The sequence below is a fragment of the Hoplias malabaricus genome, chromosome 6, assembly GCF_029633855.1.
Source record: "Hoplias malabaricus isolate fHopMal1 chromosome 6, fHopMal1.hap1, whole genome shotgun sequence".
Classification (NCBI taxonomy): Eukaryota; Metazoa; Chordata; class Actinopteri; order Characiformes; family Erythrinidae; genus Hoplias; species Hoplias malabaricus.
In genome coordinates, this window is record NC_089805.1 from 33,881,438 (window position 1) to 33,900,900 (window position 19,463).

At 39.0% G+C, this 19,463-nt stretch overlaps 2 protein-coding genes across 6 annotated transcripts; one reads left to right on the plus strand and one right to left on the minus strand.

Moving 5' to 3' along the window:
* The first annotated feature begins 1,319 nt into the window (after nucleotides 1–1,319).
* ccn4a (cellular communication network factor 4a) lies at nucleotides 1,320–7,222 on the plus strand. Of its 4 annotated transcripts, XR_010803619.1 has the most exons (6): nucleotides 1,320–1,532; nucleotides 4,138–4,420; nucleotides 5,041–5,295; nucleotides 5,635–5,828; nucleotides 6,051–6,429; nucleotides 7,102–7,222. XR_010803619.1 is itself a non-coding variant. In XM_066673623.1 (5 exons), exons 1-5 carry the CDS (start codon nucleotides 1,485–1,487, stop codon nucleotides 6,348–6,350), a joined length of 1,080 nt encoding a protein of 359 aa, XP_066529720.1. In that variant the 5' UTR covers nucleotides 1,320–1,484; the 3' UTR covers nucleotides 6,351–7,172. The 4 variants fall into 4 exon arrangements, 3 of the variants coding, with proteins under 3 accessions (XP_066529720.1, XP_066529721.1, XP_066529722.1); XM_066673623.1 differs by having other exon boundaries at nucleotides 6,051–7,172; XM_066673624.1 differs by having other exon boundaries at nucleotides 5,635–5,804; nucleotides 6,051–7,172.
* On the minus strand, nucleotides 7,198–18,972 carry ndrg1a (N-myc downstream regulated 1a). 2 transcript variants are annotated; one of them, XM_066673620.1, is made up of 16 exons: nucleotides 18,842–18,972; nucleotides 15,238–15,308; nucleotides 15,076–15,111; nucleotides 12,119–12,224; nucleotides 11,784–11,904; nucleotides 11,437–11,499; nucleotides 11,287–11,347; nucleotides 10,904–10,990; nucleotides 10,758–10,814; nucleotides 10,480–10,583; nucleotides 10,338–10,400; nucleotides 10,189–10,240; nucleotides 9,813–9,860; nucleotides 9,339–9,374; nucleotides 9,057–9,108; nucleotides 7,198–8,626 (listed from the first exon to the last, which is right to left on the minus strand). In XM_066673620.1, the coding sequence occupies exons 2-16, from the start codon at nucleotides 15,289–15,291 to the stop codon at nucleotides 8,385–8,387; spliced, it is 1,182 nt and encodes a 393-aa protein (XP_066529717.1). In that variant the 5' UTR covers nucleotides 15,292–15,308; nucleotides 18,842–18,972; the 3' UTR covers nucleotides 7,198–8,384. The 2 variants fall into 2 exon arrangements, with proteins under 2 accessions (XP_066529717.1, XP_066529718.1); XM_066673621.1 differs by lacking the exon at nucleotides 18,842–18,972 and adding an exon at nucleotides 18,149–18,225.
* Nucleotides 18,973–19,463: the final 491 nt, after the last annotated feature.

Genomic DNA, 19,463 nt, shown 5'->3' on the forward strand with positions numbered 1-19,463 from the left:
AATTACAAAACTGCAACAATTAACCTTCAATTCCAAAATGATTATCTGTTAAATAAATGTTCACATCAATTAACAAATTACATTTCATTTTTTTATTGCATTTTTAGATACGTGTCACGTTTTCTAGAAATGTACACTGTGTACTGAAAGTGATTTGTGAAATTTTCAGTCAGCTTTTTGACTCTGGTGGCTCTTGACCTGACAGATTGAGTTTCTTGTAAGAGCTTGAAAACGTGAAACAGCTTTTTTTTTGTCCTGGGAAAACCCTGTGGTATTTAGGTGAATGCTGTATTCTGAATGACTAAATGGAAATATGACACTGGAGGAAGACTAGACCACCCTAAGGTGCAGCTCTGGGTTTGTTCTTTATCTGTTCTGTCCTTAAACAAAAAGTCGCACATTTGTCATGTTGCTCTCTGCTATCAAGTGTCCATCTGTGCAAGTGCAAAAGCATTCAGATGTGTGTTGGATGTTGTGCATTGCGGTAAGAGTGAGAAAATGTAACTGGAACAAAATACAATAAAAAAATAAAATTCACAAATGTCAGAAATAGAACAAACATGGTATGTGAGGTTTGTATCATCACATCATCTGGAGGAAGAAAAAGAAGCAGAATTCACAAAATACTGTGTGTGTGTGTGTGTGTGTGTGTGTGTGTGTGTGGGTGTGTGTGTGTGTGTGTGTGTGTGTGGGTGTGAACTTCCTGTACAATCTTCAAATATCAACCCCCCAAAAAAAATTCACAAAATGTTTTCACAAGTTCCTCCAACCTTCAATTTTCAAAAGGATTTTACCTTTACTTGTATTACTGTTATTTTAAGCTAATGCTAAACTGATGTTAGAGTGGTCTCACAGTGAATTGTAAATGACTCATAAAATGTGCAGTCCAACTTTTTATATTTTACCTGCATAAATAATAAGAACAAATACCAAAGTAAATTAAAAAGCATGATTTATTTTGCAGCCGACTTGCTTCAAACCATTTTAGCACAAATTCAATATTGTGATATGAATTTATAAGAGAGCACTTGGAGGCAGCATGGCCTTTCATCTTTTCCAACATTGAAGAACTGTAAATTTACATGAATAGCAGTTAAATAAAACCTGGGTTCTGTGTGATTACAATCCACAGTTGCTTTCGAGCTGAAAACACGGAAATTTCCAAATAAAGTTCCGACTGTCTGTCAAATCCGCAGAGGGCGGGAAACTACTGGCCAGTCCGGTGTGGAAAGGGCGGGGCCTGTGAAAACACCGGAAAAAAGAAAGACAACACTGGACATGCCTGAGACTGTGACGTCATGGGGGTCGTCAAACCCAAACAGGTGGAGCAGGAGGAGAAGTGAGGAGAGGGAAAGAGGGAGAGCAGTAGTGTACAGTAGCAGTGTAGAGGCCTGTGAGTCTGTAGAATGAATGGGACCTGATAGAGAACACATTGAACCAGCCTCTGATTCTGGACTCGATGAATCTGGCTCTCAGGATCAGTGATGAGGGGGCTGCTGCTGTGCCTTCTGGTTCATGTCGGATTACACCAGGTAGGAAATAACTGCTGTTGGGTTTTGCTCTATTGCAGAAAACATACAAATTATTAGTGGCCTGGTTTTAACCCTAAAGTCAGTTACTAGTGCGTGATTGTAATCAGTTCAGTGTAAATGCAGGATTGATGCAAGCACTTTAAACTTTAAACGTTTATCGAAGATTTCAGTTTGCACAAAAATTCAAAAAGACATTTTAATGAGCAAAATAAGACTTAACAAACTGAAAAAAGCTGAATGTCAAAACAACAGAAATGTTTTAAAGTTGTAACTTTTTTTAATCGCATAAAGATATCGTTCTAAATGTGATGGGGAAGCAGTGTGTATTGTGTAAAGCTGTGTATTGTGCAAAAGTTCCTCTGCGTTTCTTTAATGTAAGGTTATGTAATAATTATGCCTCTTAAGCAGCATCTCTCACTCTCTCTCGTATGTATTTCTTTATACAGTAACTTCTGGTACTGGGCAGAATTAATAAAAACCTATACTCTTCGTATTCTGCCTTTATTTTGTTATAAGCGTCATTTTATAAAAGATAAGTTATTCACCATTAAATTACATTACGTTCGACGTATTTGAGGAATTTGGTGAAGCAATCTTAGGGACTATGCTGCCGTCTAGTGGAGGTTTCTCTTTATAACACTAAGACTGAATATCACTTTTGAGTTCCAGTTCTCAGAAGTATGTTTTAAAACGTTAAATGTAAGTCATCATAAAAATCTCAGCTTCTTTTGATATTGAAGACCGCAAAAACTGGTAGCTTTGGTTTTTGTCTATCGTTTCAAAAGGTCATCTCAGCCTGGCAGGAAGAGGTCAGAGGTCACAGAGGCCTGGGGCCAGAACCCATCAGAAACATTGATATTTCACACAGAGACAGAGAAGGACATTTCAGGAATGTAGAGGTCATATCTGAAATCAGGCTAAATTGCATGAGTGAGAGAACTTGCCCAATCCGTACTCCCTCCATTTTTTAATGTCTCTATTAAGATTAAGTTTGTGTATAGCACTTTTCACTGGTGTGTTCACAGAGCAGCTTTATAGATTTCCAGGTCCTAGCCCAAAGTTAGACAACAGCAGCATTAAAAAATCCTTCAGGACATGATGAAGAAAACCTTGAGAGGAACCAAGACTCAAAACAGGAACTCATTCTACTTTGGTTTTCACTCTGTGATGAAATGGTGACATGTTAAGGGCATGAATTTAGTTTCACAATGAATGTAAAATAAAACATTAGAAATATGTGTAGATTGACCAATGAAAATTAGTTCAGTAGGGGTTCAGTAATAAAATGCCTACACAAGTAAACACAGGATTTGCTAGTGTCACATATGACAGAGTTGTACTAGATGCTGTGTTTGAGCAAGGTCACAGATATAAATTTTAAGAGGCTCTGTGTTTTTGTATTCATATGTATCAATGTTTTGTTTACCTAAAAGTATGATACCAGTGATTACTATAAGAAGCCTGTCAGAGTGGGGAAAGGAAATATTTGAGATTGTGAAATTAATTGCTTTTAGTTTGCTCTGCACAAAAGAAGAGTTCATAAATCTGAGAGTATTTCTTGTCTTTGAAATAATTGTGTTTAACAGCAGTAATCCAAACCAATCCCCCGAAGGAATGACCCTTCATGTATCATCTGTAGTATCGTAAAACTGCACAGCAGCATTATTAATGACCATAACCTTCAACTCCTGCAAATACCCAAAAGTCTCCAAAGTGACAGATAGGCTCCAAGAACATGCTTAAGGGAAAATACAAAGCATTCATAAGATGATTAAGAGGGCTTTTATTTCTCTTCAATTAATCTTCAGCAAATATCTTGATGTTCATGTCAGAAGTGTTTAATTTTAAATTTGATCAAGAGCTTTAATCTTTAAAGTACAATGCTCTTTTACATGCTTAGACCATCAGCAGCTGTCAAATGCCAAAACAAGAAAAATGTGAAAAATCCACAGGTCAGTTTTCCAGTTAATTTAGTCGAATTACACAATTTTTCATAGTTCCTTCATAATTAATTCAAGATGTCAGCAGAGTCAGAATTGTTCACAATGATGGAGGTAGGAACAAGACTTCTGAAGCATTTCATATGTGTAAAATCCCATTCATAGCAAATTAAATGAAACTATGACATTAAACCTAACTGTTGGCTGAGATATCTTACTATGCTTTAAAGGAACGTTTTTGGCTTAAAATGTATTTTGTAAGGAATATTACTATAAACACGGAGGTTAAAAATAGGTTAACTGGTCGTTTTGTGATATATATGTTGAGGAAAGTTGAGCTGATAAATGAGTATAGAATCAAGAAAGTAATTGTAATGACATCAAAGCACTGTTCTTGCACAATTGATAAACCTCTGCCTGGAATATCCTGTTGTTTGGAGACTTTGTATACTTCCTTACAACTTTAATACATCTATCTATACATAACCTTACATGCCCTGCATTTTTCTACACTGATTTACATTTGATCAGCTTTATTAACATGTGGGTGCAGGTTTATGATTAGTGACTGTGCTCCTCTGTCTGCTCTGCATGTTTTGTTACATGCTTTTTTGAACATGATATTTTGACTTTCACTAAAGTAATTCTATGTGCTTTTCCAACAGGCCGTATCCCAGAACTCCACCATGATGCAGTCTGTACCAGAGACCACTACTGCTGAGCCATACAACCGTACTCAGTACTGCAAGTGGCCATGTATATGTCCTAAGATCCCCCCAAGCTGTCCCCCAGGGGTCAGCCTCATCACAGATGGCTGCGACTGCTGTAAAACCTGTGCAAAGCAGTTTGGGGAGGAGTGCAATGAGGCAGAAAACTGTGACCACCACCGTGGCCTCTACTGTGACTACAGCTCAGACATGCCGAGGTACGAAAAAGGACTGTGTGCATGTAAGTGTCCCCTGCACTAAAACATGTCCTTGTTCTCCAGCCTCCAATAATCACATTAACACTGTGTTCTAGGATTAGCTAAAGATTAAAGAGGTGAATTAAGCTGGAAAGCATATGCACAAACAGAAACAAAACCAGTGGGTAGTTAGCAGGGTTTTTTTTATTATTATTATTATTTTTTAAATTTTCAGAAAAAAAAGTATGATTATAATTTTTTATAATTATGCAGGGTTTCTACAAATTGTGCCTTTTAAAATTTCAGTCCTAAGCTGCAGAAACAGCTTGTCTTTAAAGAGCAGTTTTTGTGATGTCAAAAAAACACACAAATATTACTATTTTCACACTTATTCAGAAGTTTAGCGCTCTAATTTTAGGTCAAAGTTATGAGGGGTTTCAGAATGAACTGGTTTTTAAATTAGGTGCAGGGTACACCCTGTTTAATTCTATGAGAACTATAGATTATAAAAATGTTTGTGAACATAGACAAGAATAATAACTGGGCCCTTTCAAAAGCTGTTTATATCTTGTCTGTCAAGAATGCATGTCTGCATATTGTCATAGGCAAAGTTACTTTAATTAACACCTTCTCAGAAATGACTTTTTTGCTAACTAACCTTCAGATCTGCTTGGCTCGGGCTGCGAACACAACGGTGTAATCTATCGCACTGGTCAGAGTTTTCAGCCCAGCTGTAAATACCAGTGTCTGTGTGTGAACGGGGCCATTGGCTGTGTGCCACTGTGTAATGAATCCCAGCCGCCAAGGGTATGGTGCCAGAGTCCTCGCAAGATCAAGATCCCAGGACAGTGCTGTGAGCAATGGATATGTGATGAGTCCAGGAGGGGGCGCAAGACTGCTCCACGCCATGCCATGGCAGGTACAACGTAAACAGCTTATTACTGCTTCTGATGGTGTGTAGCATAGCATGCTAAATAGTTTTTTAAAAAGCAAGAGGCACATTAAATTGATATTTTAAGTACATTTCCAACTGTCAACTCTATGACTGTGGTATAACCTTCTCATTCCCTCATTTTAATTAAATGGATGTGTTGGTGTTTCTTTTACAAAAAGTCACAGCCACAGCTAGAGCCATTTTGAAAACATTTTTGTACATTTTAAACGTTATTGTTTATTTTAATTTAGTTATTATTATTATTATTATTATTATTATTATATGTTGGAACAGAAAGAAAATCATTATTTGTCTTTCTGCCAGCACTCTCTAGTGGAAAAGACAACTGGCAGCAGAACTGTGTGACCCAGACCACCTCCTGGAGCCCCTGCTCTAAAACCTGTGGACGAGGGGTGTCTTTACGAATCACTAACGCCAACAAGCAGTGCCGCATGATCAAGGAGAGGAGGCTCTGCAATATTAGACCCTGTGAGGTGGATATCACACAGCACATTAAGGTAGACATACTCTTCACTTTAATAGAGCAGTTCACAACATTTCATATACTGATGCCTAGTGGCCTGGCTGTGTCAGATTCTATACTAAAACTATTCTAAACATAAACACCTCACCTCTGCCCTTTTGCGGGGAGCATAAACCCATTTGTTCAGGGATTTAAAAGGTATGTAAATTTATAAAACTTATTATAGCCAATAATTGTCTCTGAATTTCTCCCCAAGCCTGGGAAGAAGTGCCTGAACATCTACAGGGAGGAGCACCCAACCCATTTCACCATTTCGGGCTGCATCAGTAGGAAGAGCTATAGGCCCAAGTTCTGTGGAGTCTGCACAGACGAGCGCTGCTGCATTCCATACAAGTCCAAAACCATACAGGTGGAGTTCCAGTGCTCTAATGGAGGAGTAGCAACTTGGCAGGTCATGTGGATTAACGCCTGTTTCTGCAACCTCAGCTGCAAGAACCCCAACGACATCTTCACTGATCTAGAACAGTACTATGAAAACCGAGAAGTTATGAATTGAGGACACAGTATCACTTTTTTTTTTAATTGTCCCATTTCAGAAAAATGACCATAATGGGAGGTAATGCCCATGTGACACAGTGAGTCTATAAATTAATTTATGAATTTAGTGAGCATAAAAACTGATATCTTGTACTTTTTATACACATAAAAACCTCATAACACCTTATGTAAGCAGAAAGATTCATACATGATTATTGTTTCTGTTCCTACATATGTCTCTTTAAGCTTTATTGTATCCTAAGAGTAAGTTTGAAGACTCTGAAACTTAGTCTAAATCCAACAACAACCTTTTAATGTGACTCCAGCAACACCTCAGATTTTTTTTCTGTTTATTATTAATGAGGATTTTTATATTAAATATATTTATACCTTAAAATACTCTACATTTTTCTCTCATGAGACCTTTGACTTTTTCCTATTGGAAAGAAATGGAATATACTTTATAATTTAGACCTGTTTTCTAATATCTTTATTTCCATAAAGATTTTTCCTTTCCTAAAATATGTCTAATTGGTTTCTGCTTTTGACCAAAAGAACACCTGACAAATTTGCACATTTGTATAAATTGTGTTCAATTTGTAAAAAAAAAAAAATAGAATTTGAACATTAACTTATGAGTGTGTAAAGAAGAAATGTAACATATGTCTTGGTTTGATGTAATGACCTGTTTTGTTGTGTTCTTTAAAACAGGTCACAGGCATCAGGGTGAGTGAATGGCCATTTTAACTTTCATATATGCATGTTTTCAGGTGGACTTGTCATTTATTTATGGACAGAGACATTTGGACAAGAAACCAGTTGAACAACAACAAGCAGAGTTTCATTGTTTTTTTTTATTTTCTTTTTTAAATAAATACAAACTGTTATCCCATTAAAAATGTATACTGTGCTCTGCAGTGGGTCTTTGTGCATCTTTACAAAGCTAGGTATCCTAAAAAGCCTGCAGGTCTTTACTGTAGTGCAAGTAGTACAGGAGTAGCTGCATTACTATCTCTCCCTTTGCTCTTTCAAAACCACCACAGGGAAAAAAAAAAAGAAAAAAAAAATTAATTCCAAGCAGTGGATTCCATGGCACGTTTTGTTCTGTTGTGCTTAATTGCATAGAAATGATTAAGGTTCACAATATTAATGGTGCATAAATCAGTTTTCCAAATACTCAGCATACAGATACAGACCCTACAGGTTTATTGTTTGTTTCATTTTAAAGAACAATAGGCATCACCTCTCATGGAATGCTCTGAATGTACTGCTTACAATCATTTGATCATTAATCATTGATTAAAAAAAAAAAAAAAAAAAAATCATGTTAAAGAACAACAATCATTGGGTTACAAATATAACCCCAAAATGCAGGGCAATCCCACAGAGATAAATGAAAAGGAAAGTAGTCTGTGCGTGTCCATTAATTTTAAAAGGTAGGGTAGCATTGTAGAAAAATGCTTCCCAGTAACCAACCTATTCTTGTCATCACTCATTGCAGTCTCTTCAACATATACAGAAAATGAATCATGTATTACAACTAATAAGCAAATAATAATAGAACTGTTATAAAAGTCAGCCATTTACAGTCATTCTGGAAGTGAGTGATACTACAGTCAAGTAAATGCAAAGGAACTAAATTGATGATAGATGAGATGAACAAAAACAAAATGTACAAACTTGTATGCTCCCTTAAGAGCAAAGCACTCTGACTTTCCCTCTATCACAGTGTCCCTGTGCTGCGTTGCCCCTAAGAACAATAAAGCCACCCTCAAACAGTTGAGTGAGTGAACCACAGAATAAGGGAGAAATTGGCTTTCTCTAGTGTATTTCACCATCCCCAAAAATCTCTGGCCAGTGGGTACTTTTAAACACGCCCATGCCGACAGACTCTGACCAGGGGATTATTACAGCGTACTGGGGAGGCTTGGGTGTAGGTCTGAAATCTGGTGGCCTGCACTTGTTTTAAAAGTAGTTCTAGTGGCAGCGCAGCACACACAGATCAGGGGTTAAAGGAAGTGTGTGGTGGGGTTTAGGGGATTTGGGGGCTGCTCTAACATGACACTTCAGTGGATTTCATCACCGCCTGGTCCACGGAGGTGTCCATGGTATCGGTATGGGAGCGTCCACGCTGGTTCTCAGCCGTGTGGGCACGAGCCCGGCCCTCATTGGTATGCGAGCGGCTGCGGCTGCCCTCGTTGGTGTGTGACCGGCTGCGGTTGCCATCGAAGGATGTGACACTGGAGCCAGAGGCTGTACGAGATCGCACCAGACGGGTCATGCTTGCAGATGGCACTAAGAGAGGACAGGAGTAGGAATATAAATAACAAACAAGCACCATTTCCTGACCATGGGCTGAAAACCTATGTGAGTTTGACCATTAGATATTTGGTAAACATTACATATTTTGACTTTAACGTCCCCAGAGAGGATTCAATCTTAGAATCAATTTGGATGTTGAAGGGAGCATATCCATTGAAAAGAAACTTGTCACATGCAATGGTTTTAACATCACTGGTCTAATTACAAAACATGTCATCTGACCAGCTGTGTACAAATGTATAGTCCACCATTGCCTGGCTCCAGAAGTTCAATATGAAGGCTATGCACAATTTCACCACTAGGGTCATTTCAATAAATGTCAACAAAATGTAAGGTAATCTTTACAAATCAGATTTCCCATTACACATAATACTAATCAAGAGTGGCAGCCATTAATACTTACTATAGCCCATGCCCTGGATGAAGTACTTAAAGGCTTCTGTCAGTTTCCCAGGCTGTGGATAAAAATTGAAAGGGTCAGCCCTGGAGTATGAATAGCACACTGTGTCTATTAAAAAATCCTTAATATGTGTTGTGAAATGAGGAGACATCTGTCAGTAGCAGGTGTTTAGGAGAGTATTAGAGTTGTGCAGTGTGTGCCATTTAAGCTGCTGTACATCCCTAACGATTATCTCACAGCTAGAGGAAACCAGCCAATGAGTGGCAGTAAACACGATCAACACACCTGGTCAACCTGGGGCAAGCCTCCACAGTCAGCCATCTGTTAAAGGAGAAGGAAAAAACAAGAATGGGTTAAAATCTCAGCCACAGCACATGCTGCAGTGCTCAGTGAGTGAAACAGATTTCACACACTTGAAATGGCAACAGCCAACCACATAAATGGCTCAATCATAAAGTGTTCCATTAACTAGCCTATTCCTAGCACTTATCAGTGACAAACGGGCATTTGAGCCACAATAAATCTGCTTCCCTTCATGGCCATAGGGGTGAGGCTGATGAAAGTAGGTCAGCCAGAGAAGGATTCTGCCCCTGGGTTCAACAAGGAGACCGGCCTCAGTGTTCTCTGGGTAAATCAGTCACCAGCTGCTGAGCTATTGGAATCTAATCAGTTCCTGTTTTTCCATCCTGCCCATTACCCAGCCTATTTAATAGCTAGCCTAAAATAAGTGTACCAAAAAAAAGGCAAAACTTTGCTTACTTTCAGCAGTGTGGTCTTGGTTGGGTCCAGTTTAGTGTTGCACTCCACCTTTGGCAAAAATCATACAGTGAGTTACTAAAAGGTTCTTTTACTGAAGTGTGGAAATCTTAAGGCAAAACCTTGATTATCATTTGATGACAGCTGATACAAGTCTACATTTACAAAAGCGTATTCCAAAAACTGTCAGTTTTCTTAAGGGCTGCATTAGCTTGTTGGCATCAGCCTTTATAAATGTTTGTTCATGTCAACTCTTCTGAAAGGCTTATGTAGCACTTATGTAGCCCCATTAATTCTGCCCCTCAAAGTGAATACCAGTATAATACTGAATTAGCATTTTAGTTAATAAAGTACACTCCGAGTGTGAACATAAACCCACCACAGCATCCACTGCAGGAGAGCTGTCTCCAACCACTAGGAGAGAGGGGCACCTGAAAACAGACCAGACATTTACAACGAAGAAAAATAGACACATGTAGCAGATTCACACTCAAATTCAGAACAATCCTCTCAGTTTATGAAACATACTTGATGGTTCGGACATGGACGGCTCCACCGGGAACAGGCCTCTCAATTTCAAGGTCCCTCCGACTACAAAGCAGAAACAGAACACATCAGTGTGTGGCTTTTGTGGGCATATTTTATTTATGCAGATGATGTCTGCACTCACCTGTTGTAGGATTTGACAAAGAGATGTAGGTTGAACTGGTTCATGTCATTCAAAATGTGGTGGCGATATGTGGCGATCAGGTCATGGTTCAGCTGAATTTCCTCCTATATGCAGGAAAACAACAATTGTAACCTTTTAAAACTTTAGACTTCATTTAAAATATTCATTCCCACTTGCCTTGTTACAATTTTCTATCAAATGAATGAATAATTGTTATAAATGAAAGAGTTTAATTGGACCATGATTCTATGCGATATTAAGAGCAGAGGCTGACTCACCTTTCCAAACAGATGGCCGATGAGCATGTCGGGCATAGCATGGGTCCAGCCGGTGATCTGAAATACAGTTAATACATTAGCTTACAACAGCTACAACTACTCACTGATATTAGATACTTGGTTCAGACTTATTCATTCAGAAGTACCTTATGAGCTGCCCAGTCCATCCATCCCTCAGCACATGGGTTGATGTTGATCAGAACAATACCCTCTACCATAGTAGGATAATCCAGCTGTAACAGGAACATATGTATTCTGTCAAAATCTCAAAAGACAAACCATCCTCCCTAAAGGCATGTGTGAATTCTGAAGTTGTAATTATTCTGACGCATGTAAACAACAATCATGTACCACACAATGTTCTGTTGCACACAGTGAGGAACTATGACGTTCAACCAGTTCTGAAAATTCTTCAGCAGCTTAAAACACACCCACGATGCCAACATCCACATGCTCCCTTTAATCTAGATTTGATTAACTTTTCTTAAAGAAAAAATTGTGTTTAAGAACAAAGCAAATGGCAACTCACAGCAAACTTTGCAAGAATATAGGCGCCGGCTCCAACACCCATTCCAATCACACTCTTAAGACTAAGGGGTCATAAAACAAAAGCCAGTTAACCAACAGAAACCTTAAAAAACCATAACATCAGAGAAAAGTGACTGCAATATGTCTTTACCCAAAATGTTTGAGGACCAGAGGAAGTGTCTCAGAGAGCTGGTCCATGGAAGGGTATTCGTACCTGATGCAAAAATCCACAAAAATGATTTTAGGTCACAGTTAAAGTCAGTAAGGAAATCTAGTTTAAAGAACCATCTACATTCTGACAACATGTTTGTTTCCTTGGCACTGAAATAAGGTGATTGAGGTCAACTATTAGGGTTAAGCCAAAGGTAATAATTGATAGAGAATATTCTGCCAAACCGAACTCGGTTACCTCTGTGCTGTGCCAGATTAGATTTGTGCAAGTACGGGTACAAGGTGAAAGGCTATAGACTGGTTAACTTAGCTCAGCTGAGCGCTCACCCAGTGGAGAAGGTGTTGGCACCCTCCTGCTGTCCTGGAGCATCCACATGGCAAACAGCAAAGTGCTGCATGATTTCCTGCATGTCCTCATGGTTGAACAAGTTGTCAAAGCATGTCTTGTCTTCAAAAAAAAGAGCAACATAGCAAAAAACATGGATTTTTTTTCCCCAGGTAAGAAACAACACTATATTATTGTACAAGCAGGTGTCTCCAAAATGGTTACTATGTTAAGCAAATGTTTTGTTGAAAGTATGTAAATAAATAAAATATATATTTGTGCTTTTTTTCAGATTAGGAACATGAGAGCGATTTGAGGATTTTGGGCCAACACTTACGGTTCAGCCCGATGTCATGAAGGGTGAGAATGACGGGTCGGTCTCCTTTAGGAACACCTTTCATGGTACAGTGTACCCTGCCATAAGGGGTCTCCACATCATGCTCCTATTACAACAACAACAATAATATATTTATCAGCATCTACCGTAAACATCTTTGTAGATTATATTTACCAGTGTGTGTATATATATATTTCCTTAATCATTAATTTAATTTAATAATTTATATGTATCCATGTGCATACTTTACTGGCAGCAGATAATACATTTAAGACTGAAGGAACCTTGTGCATCGTGTTGAATTCATGTACTGAACAAATCTTTGACACATTTAAAAGACTGCCTACTCCAACCATTCCGAAAACGTTAAATCACAAACAATTAGACATGTTTAATGCCATTAAATGATGCCAGACAAAAGCCTGAAAAAGTTATATTCACATCCACATACACCAGACTGGCTGAACATGCATGAAATTCAATGGCTTATTACCGAAAGTGCCATCTAAAGCTATTTTGCCAGTAGCAGAAAAAATCAGCATTACCATAAATGGCCAAATAAAAAAATACCAAGTTAGAACTCACAGAACTCACAGAAACTTCAATCTCAAAGACTGGCTCTGACTCGGAGTCCTCCAGAACCATGGCTGCAGCGTGTGGTTAGTGCTAGTAACTTCACAGTGTGTCTTTGAAGTTCAGTAATTGTGTAGTAATTCCGTAAGATCCGATTGTGGGTAAGCTTCAGCCTGTGCTTAGCTGCTTTTCATCTGTGCGCAACGTTTTATACCCCTCCTGCCACTCTCCCTCATAAGCCCCTAGCTCCCAGCATGCATTGTGCTCCGACCAAAACAAGCTAATTCTAGTTATAGAGATCAGTAAATTGGATCAGCCATTGTCAGACGACTGGAGCATTGGAGCAACGGAAACTTTAAGGTCAGTTTAAAGTGTGGCCAGGCCAACACACGATGATACTGAATAAGGTCTGACAATCGTGCCATTAGGTCAAATCAGCATCATTCATGTGGAGACAATGTGATGTGTTACAAGTAGGTCCAGGATTTCATCATCTGGTTTGTTTACTGATATTGAGCTCTGAAGCAACATGGTCACTGTTTATAGGAAGGTCTTAAACGAAAGAGGGGGAGAAAAAAAAAAAGTGTCAATAATACTTTGACATTTCTCAAACACAGCTCTGGCCTTAAATTCCACACACTGTTCCAACTTAAATATATTTAAATGTGAACCCAATGACCTACGGACAATTCTCAGTAAGAGCAAGCACACTTTTGTGAAGAACAGGATTCCTTGAGGGAAGAGCTTTGGCTAAAGATCAAGAGCCTGACAGAGCAGAAACCAGTGAGGGTTCCATCAAACAGAAGCACAAAATCATTTAACCCATTTAACACAAGCCAAGGAGATAAACTAAAATCTTACACTCCTCCTTGGCTGCTAAAGTGAAGGCAAACATGTCGTCTGCACATTGGTGCTAATCCCTTAAGGAAGCAGAGTAGCCTTACGTGTGGCGTGTCAGCAGCCCTAAACCAGTTCTGGGCAGATGGCTGTTGCACCTCTCTGCTGCCCACGTCAACATATGCAAATACTCAACACATGGCCTGGAAACATGACCAGAGTAATCTGTGTGGGGGTCATCACGCGAAAGCAAACTGCTGTATAACCGCACATCACCAATCCCTAACCCCTCTGCAGGACACTGGTGTGCAGAGCTGAGGTTGTGCTAAATCATCCCAGAAGAAGCATGCCCAGCACTAGAACCAAAAAAGGGCTAAGAGCAGGCATTGTTTTGGAAATCAGTGACAGATGCTGCCAGTGATGACATGCAATTTATATGACTGATAATTTGCTTGTGGATTCTGACATACTGTAGTTATGAAGATCATTGTTCTGTGATCATAATCTATAAAATGAAGACCCACTTGGCTTGAACTAGCAACGTGAACTAAAATTCACAATGGGGCACCCGTGGTCTTGAGGTTAGAGCGAGCTTGAGGCCAGAGGGAGAAAATTCATTCACGACTGAAGTGCCCTTGAGCATGGCTGACCCTAACCTAACCCTCAAGCTGCTTCCCAGGCACGGAGGTGTGTAGCAGCCCCCTGCTCTGGTTGTGTGTGTTCACTGCCCCTAGTGTGTGAAAAATTCTTCACTAGTGTGTGTTTACTACCACAAATGTGTCAAATTCAGAGAAGCAATCTGATCCCATTGGGGATCAAGTAAAGGCATTTCTCCTTTTTCTTCTGCTAAAATGCCAGTGCTCTACTGTTAGACTCTGGACTTGTCCAGGGTCCTGACTTTGAAATGAGGCCCTCCAATCAAGTATGATGTCTTAATGACATATGGAAAATATTCAGCTAAACAACAGCTAATAATGTCTGCATTTATTTTGTGTGTGTGTCTGAAGATACAGATCCATCAGCATTCATTTAAAGTACAGTTTTGTCAATGTTTTGACATTTCACTTTACTGATCAAGATAAATATATATATTTTATTACCCATCCATAATCACCCGGTGCCCTGCTCAAAAAGCTTTTTTGCACAACTGTTTTAGTGTTTTAGGCTTCAAGATAGTTCCAGTGAAGGAGCTCGTAGTGGTATTAAATGCTTCAGTTTTCCGATTCTCGTCACTGCCACTGAACCATTCTAAACATATTCTTTAGGAATGGCTCTTTATGCATCAGCACACTATGAACTTAATTCAGGAAAATTTATATTCAATGAGACCCACTACAAAACAGCGACATTCAGTGAAGTGTCACAATCGCAACCCGCTGTAATGAAGTGCATAGTACAATTCATCAGATGAGTGTCACCACTAGATGGCGCCAGTTAAGACTTACTTAGCACAAACTACTTTAAGGCCTAAAGGCATAATAGACGCTCAAGTGCAAAAACATCATTGTGTTATTGTGTTTAAAACGTCAACATGAAATTGGACCTGCCTTTATTTCCAGCTGCTGGACAGCATCCCTCAGGCCCTGGGTGGAAAGAAGATAACAATGTAACTCATGCATGCACTGGTACAGGTTGTGGTTTTAGGCAAAACATGAAAAGTAATCTTACAGAAATCTATCTACAGAAACAAAACTTTAATGACCACACACCTGGAGGTCCTTCTCCACAAGCAGAGGTTTTGACTCAATCTGGATCTCCTCCATTCTCAGTCTTTGGACAACTGAAAAATAAATAAGAGAGAGAGGAAATTACAAATTCATACAAATTAGGAACAAAAGAAAGTTTGTCTAGTTTATGATCACGGTTGTTGCACCATGTCTCAAACTCCTCCAGAGGCAATAAAAGGAAGTATCAAATGGCAAGGCAGAGGGAGGATCCTCTCTCCGACTGTTTACATCTCTCTTATTATTCAGGTCCCAACTGAGCAGGAAGTGTCTGTTACATATTTCCTTTTGTTCTTTTTTGGGAAGGTAAAGTTTTTTTTTTGTTTTTTTTTTACAAACAGCGTGAATAATACAGCTAATAATGGTACCAGCATAAGTACTCAAGAACAAAACTTAAGACACTTTGGAAAAATCAATCCATTTGCCCTTTGTACTTTCAGCCACCTCCAGAGTTAACTTTTAGCAAATTGTACTAAACAGACTCAAGAGAAGACAGGAAATGATGAAGTTAAACGGCAGTGATGCTGCAGATTACAGGGTCTTGAAGCTGGCAGCTGAAATGTGGCTGTGCATGTAAATGGACGGAGAACTTAAAGAGGTTCTTTGTTTGCTCAGAGGTTTCTAGAGGTCACAAGTCAGGCTCTTCCTCCTCGTCGGCTCTGGATACAGCACACACAGGAAGATACTGACACAGCTATTGCCAGACGCCTATTTTCCACGCCTTTCACACAAACCCTTTTATCGCTTGGCAGAAAAGTGAATTTGACATACATTGTGTTTTATCCACTCTGAGGATTTAGTCCTAAAAAGTAGTAGTTGGTGCGGTTGGCGTGAAACACATGATTATCTTGTATTTCATTATATCATTTGTGGAGGCTGAAGTGCCACATCCCACAAAAATTCAAGTTTGGAAGCATGTGGGTGTTCCACTTTAGATGAACACTAATTATTCAAGCAAACGTAAGATGAATTTGTTTTTACCTAAAAACAGTGCCTTCATGTGTTTTTTAGGAAAGGGAATAATTTTATATAGAAACATCATGATGTAAAAATCTGTAACATTTGCCCCCCCCCCCAATCGATCTTAATGAAAAGTGTTTAGTATTGACCAAAGGCTTTTGACTTGTAATAATCATATAACCATTTTCTGTGCTATTTAAAACTCACTTTAGATTTACTTTAGTGTGTTAAAAGACGATACACATACCAATCTATTAGAAAACATGCTTCTTGCTATATGGTGCTGAAAAGGGCTTTTGACTCATAACATTATATACTCAGTTTTTAAAGGTTTACGAAAACCATTTACATTTGTTTTTCCATTTGACCATTTTCACAGTAGGAAACCTTTTAACCAGGCAAAATAATTGTATGTATTCATATGGCTTTTGAGAATTCATGGTTCTATACAGAAGTACCATATTTGCAAGAACACCACTGAAAGGTGTAGCACCCTGGTTAAACAGGCTCCTCAGGCTCTGAAAGATGAATGTTGCCAGCTGTGAGCTGTAAACTGCACAGAGTTGGCAATGTGAGGCATCTAGTTAATTGTTTGCCTGGGTGATTTAAAAAAGTTCCACCACAAAAGACTCAGCAAGATCAAAACACTGTGCTTCGTGAGAACAGGACCAGCACTTGGTTCATGATTAACCCCAATTATTTCATAAATACACCCAGCGATTCTTGTTTAAATGTTCTGTGTTTTTACTGCCAAGGAGTGTATGCATGTGTGAATACACTGATGGTGGCAAACGTCATGTGCACAAAACTAAAAATGAATAATAATAATAATAAGTAAAACATTGCAAAAAGCACATTGCAAAAAGGTAGTAGAATATTCAAGCACATGAAAGATCTAGATTTAGATGTACTTTTTCAGCATATTTTGTTTTCCCAGCCATTCCCTGGAATCCTGTATCATGGCATAAAGAGGATTCAGACAAAACTGGCATTGACTTCATCAAATCTATTCGCTTGTCCCTGTGTGTGGACTAATTTCGAGAACACTTACCAAACTGCAGTAAAATTAAGGACATCTCTGGACACTAGACTAGCTAAGTCCAGAAAGCTCAGCATCTGCAGAAACAATGATTGCTGCCCTAATCTTTGGAAACTCGTTTAATCTGTCAAATCCAGAGGGCTAAAAAATAAATCAGCTAAGCTTTTGTAGACCTACATTTTCAGACTGAGAGGGGCATCAAAACCAAGCTCTTTTAAAAGACCCTTCAGAACTCTACTGAGGGTTCCCTGTTTTCATCCGAGTCACATTTACAACTGCATTGTAAAAATACAAATCTTTTAAGCCTGAGGTTAAAATGATCTGGATGTTAGAGAGTGTGAGAGACGAGTGGTTAACTAACGGAAGGCTATGGATTCATACTGAAAAAGGGCTTCGTCAACATGTGTATAGACATACAGTGAGCATAATAAGGGCTTTTAAATGAATATAAAAACCCGTATTGTGCTCAGTGTATAAACACACTGATCAAACAATATTATACCACAACATACTTCCAGCTCAAAAATCAGAAAAGATATGTACTGAGGTAGACATTAAACCAAAAACATTCGTTCAGTGGAAACAGGAAATGAGGTTAGAAACTAAAGGGGATTACTAATGGCATTTCCTGCTAATGTGGTATATTCCTTTTTTCCGTTAAGAAAGTATTAAATACAGTTAACATTATTTTAAAACACCTGAAACACCATATTAAACGCCGTATTTTAACATATGGTATGCACTGAATGCAGCAATCTGGTCAAATGACATGTTTTGTTTAGACTGAGTGAAAATAAGTACAGAGCCTCTGTAAAGTTCGTGCTCTGTCGAATATGTGTAACTTATTTTCACTTCGAAATTCAAGAAAACATGTCACATGAACGGAGAAGTCCAAACCTTTACACTCAGTTGTGTTTAAGAGCAAATTTTCCTTGTTCACGCCGAAGCCATGGCGCACGTGCCACAACACGCAGACACCTTAACTTTTATCAACACAAGTTCAGGCGCACATTTTTGTATCCCACCTGTTTTAAGACAAACCCCGCCCACTGTGGTCTGATTGGCTGGAAGTTTAATCGCCTACTGCGTTTGTTTCTTCATCGGTTGGTGCTAATTTAAGTGCAATACTACTATTCCGCTCGACACCGCTGGTGGGACAGAGTTATAGATGTCGGTCAGGAACAGGATTGTTGTCACCATTAAAATGTCTTTTTTTCTTCATGTGCTCACGCATTGACTGCTTGAATGACTAGCACTACTACTGACCAATCCCAGCGCAGGATGGGCGGAGAGTGTCGGAAAACTGGTGGAGAATAAAACAAACAAGGACATGCTCGTGCTGTTCATTTGTGGTGGTTTAAAGAGAAACACGTTAGCCCAAAGGCGGATGTGAGATAAGAAAACAACATTAATCAGTAATTTAGAGGTTCCAGTTAACCAAACCACAAGAAGCCTCAAGAACATGGCGTTTTATAACAGTTCCTTACAATAAGAACATCAAACGAACACTGTACAGATGTTTACGTGTAGTTATTAATCACAGAGCGCATTCAGAATTAAGCCTAAGTATGGAATGATTTCATTACTCACCGTTTAGCTTTGATTGTCCAGTGAAAGGCTGAACTAAAAGGCAAAACTAAAAAACCCTAAAGTCGACCAGTTGCTGAAGATGTGCTCACTGGGTGTTTCAGTATTTACTACGCGCTCCTGATGAGGATGTGTCCGGCAGTTTTATAAAGGCGTGTGCGGCCAGCCCACTGTGAGCCGAGCCCACTGTCATTGGGCAACACTGCCTCTCTCAGTCTTACCTCCCTCTTACAGCAGACAGGAGATATGATGACATACTTTAGAAAAGTAGGTGTTCTGAATTCACATGAACATGTAAAATGATATTATAGCAGGTTTCAGGTTTTAGAGAAACAAATCTTCCAGTAAATAATAATAACATTGTTTGTGTGTGTGTGTGCGCGCGTGTCCATGCGCGCGTGTTCATGCAAGCATACGTGTGTGACTCATTAACATTATGTTGCCAAAGCAACTTTCAGCTCTACAATGGGGGAGGAGGAAGTATGGTGGTATTTCTAACCCACGGCCTGCAGAGCTTCCAAAACATTTGCTAAGAACTACAGTTCTGTGAATGCACGTCTGAAAACTTTCAGTTGTGTCTTTGTTTAGAGTCTACTGTTGTGTGTATTTTAACCCTGTTTGTGAG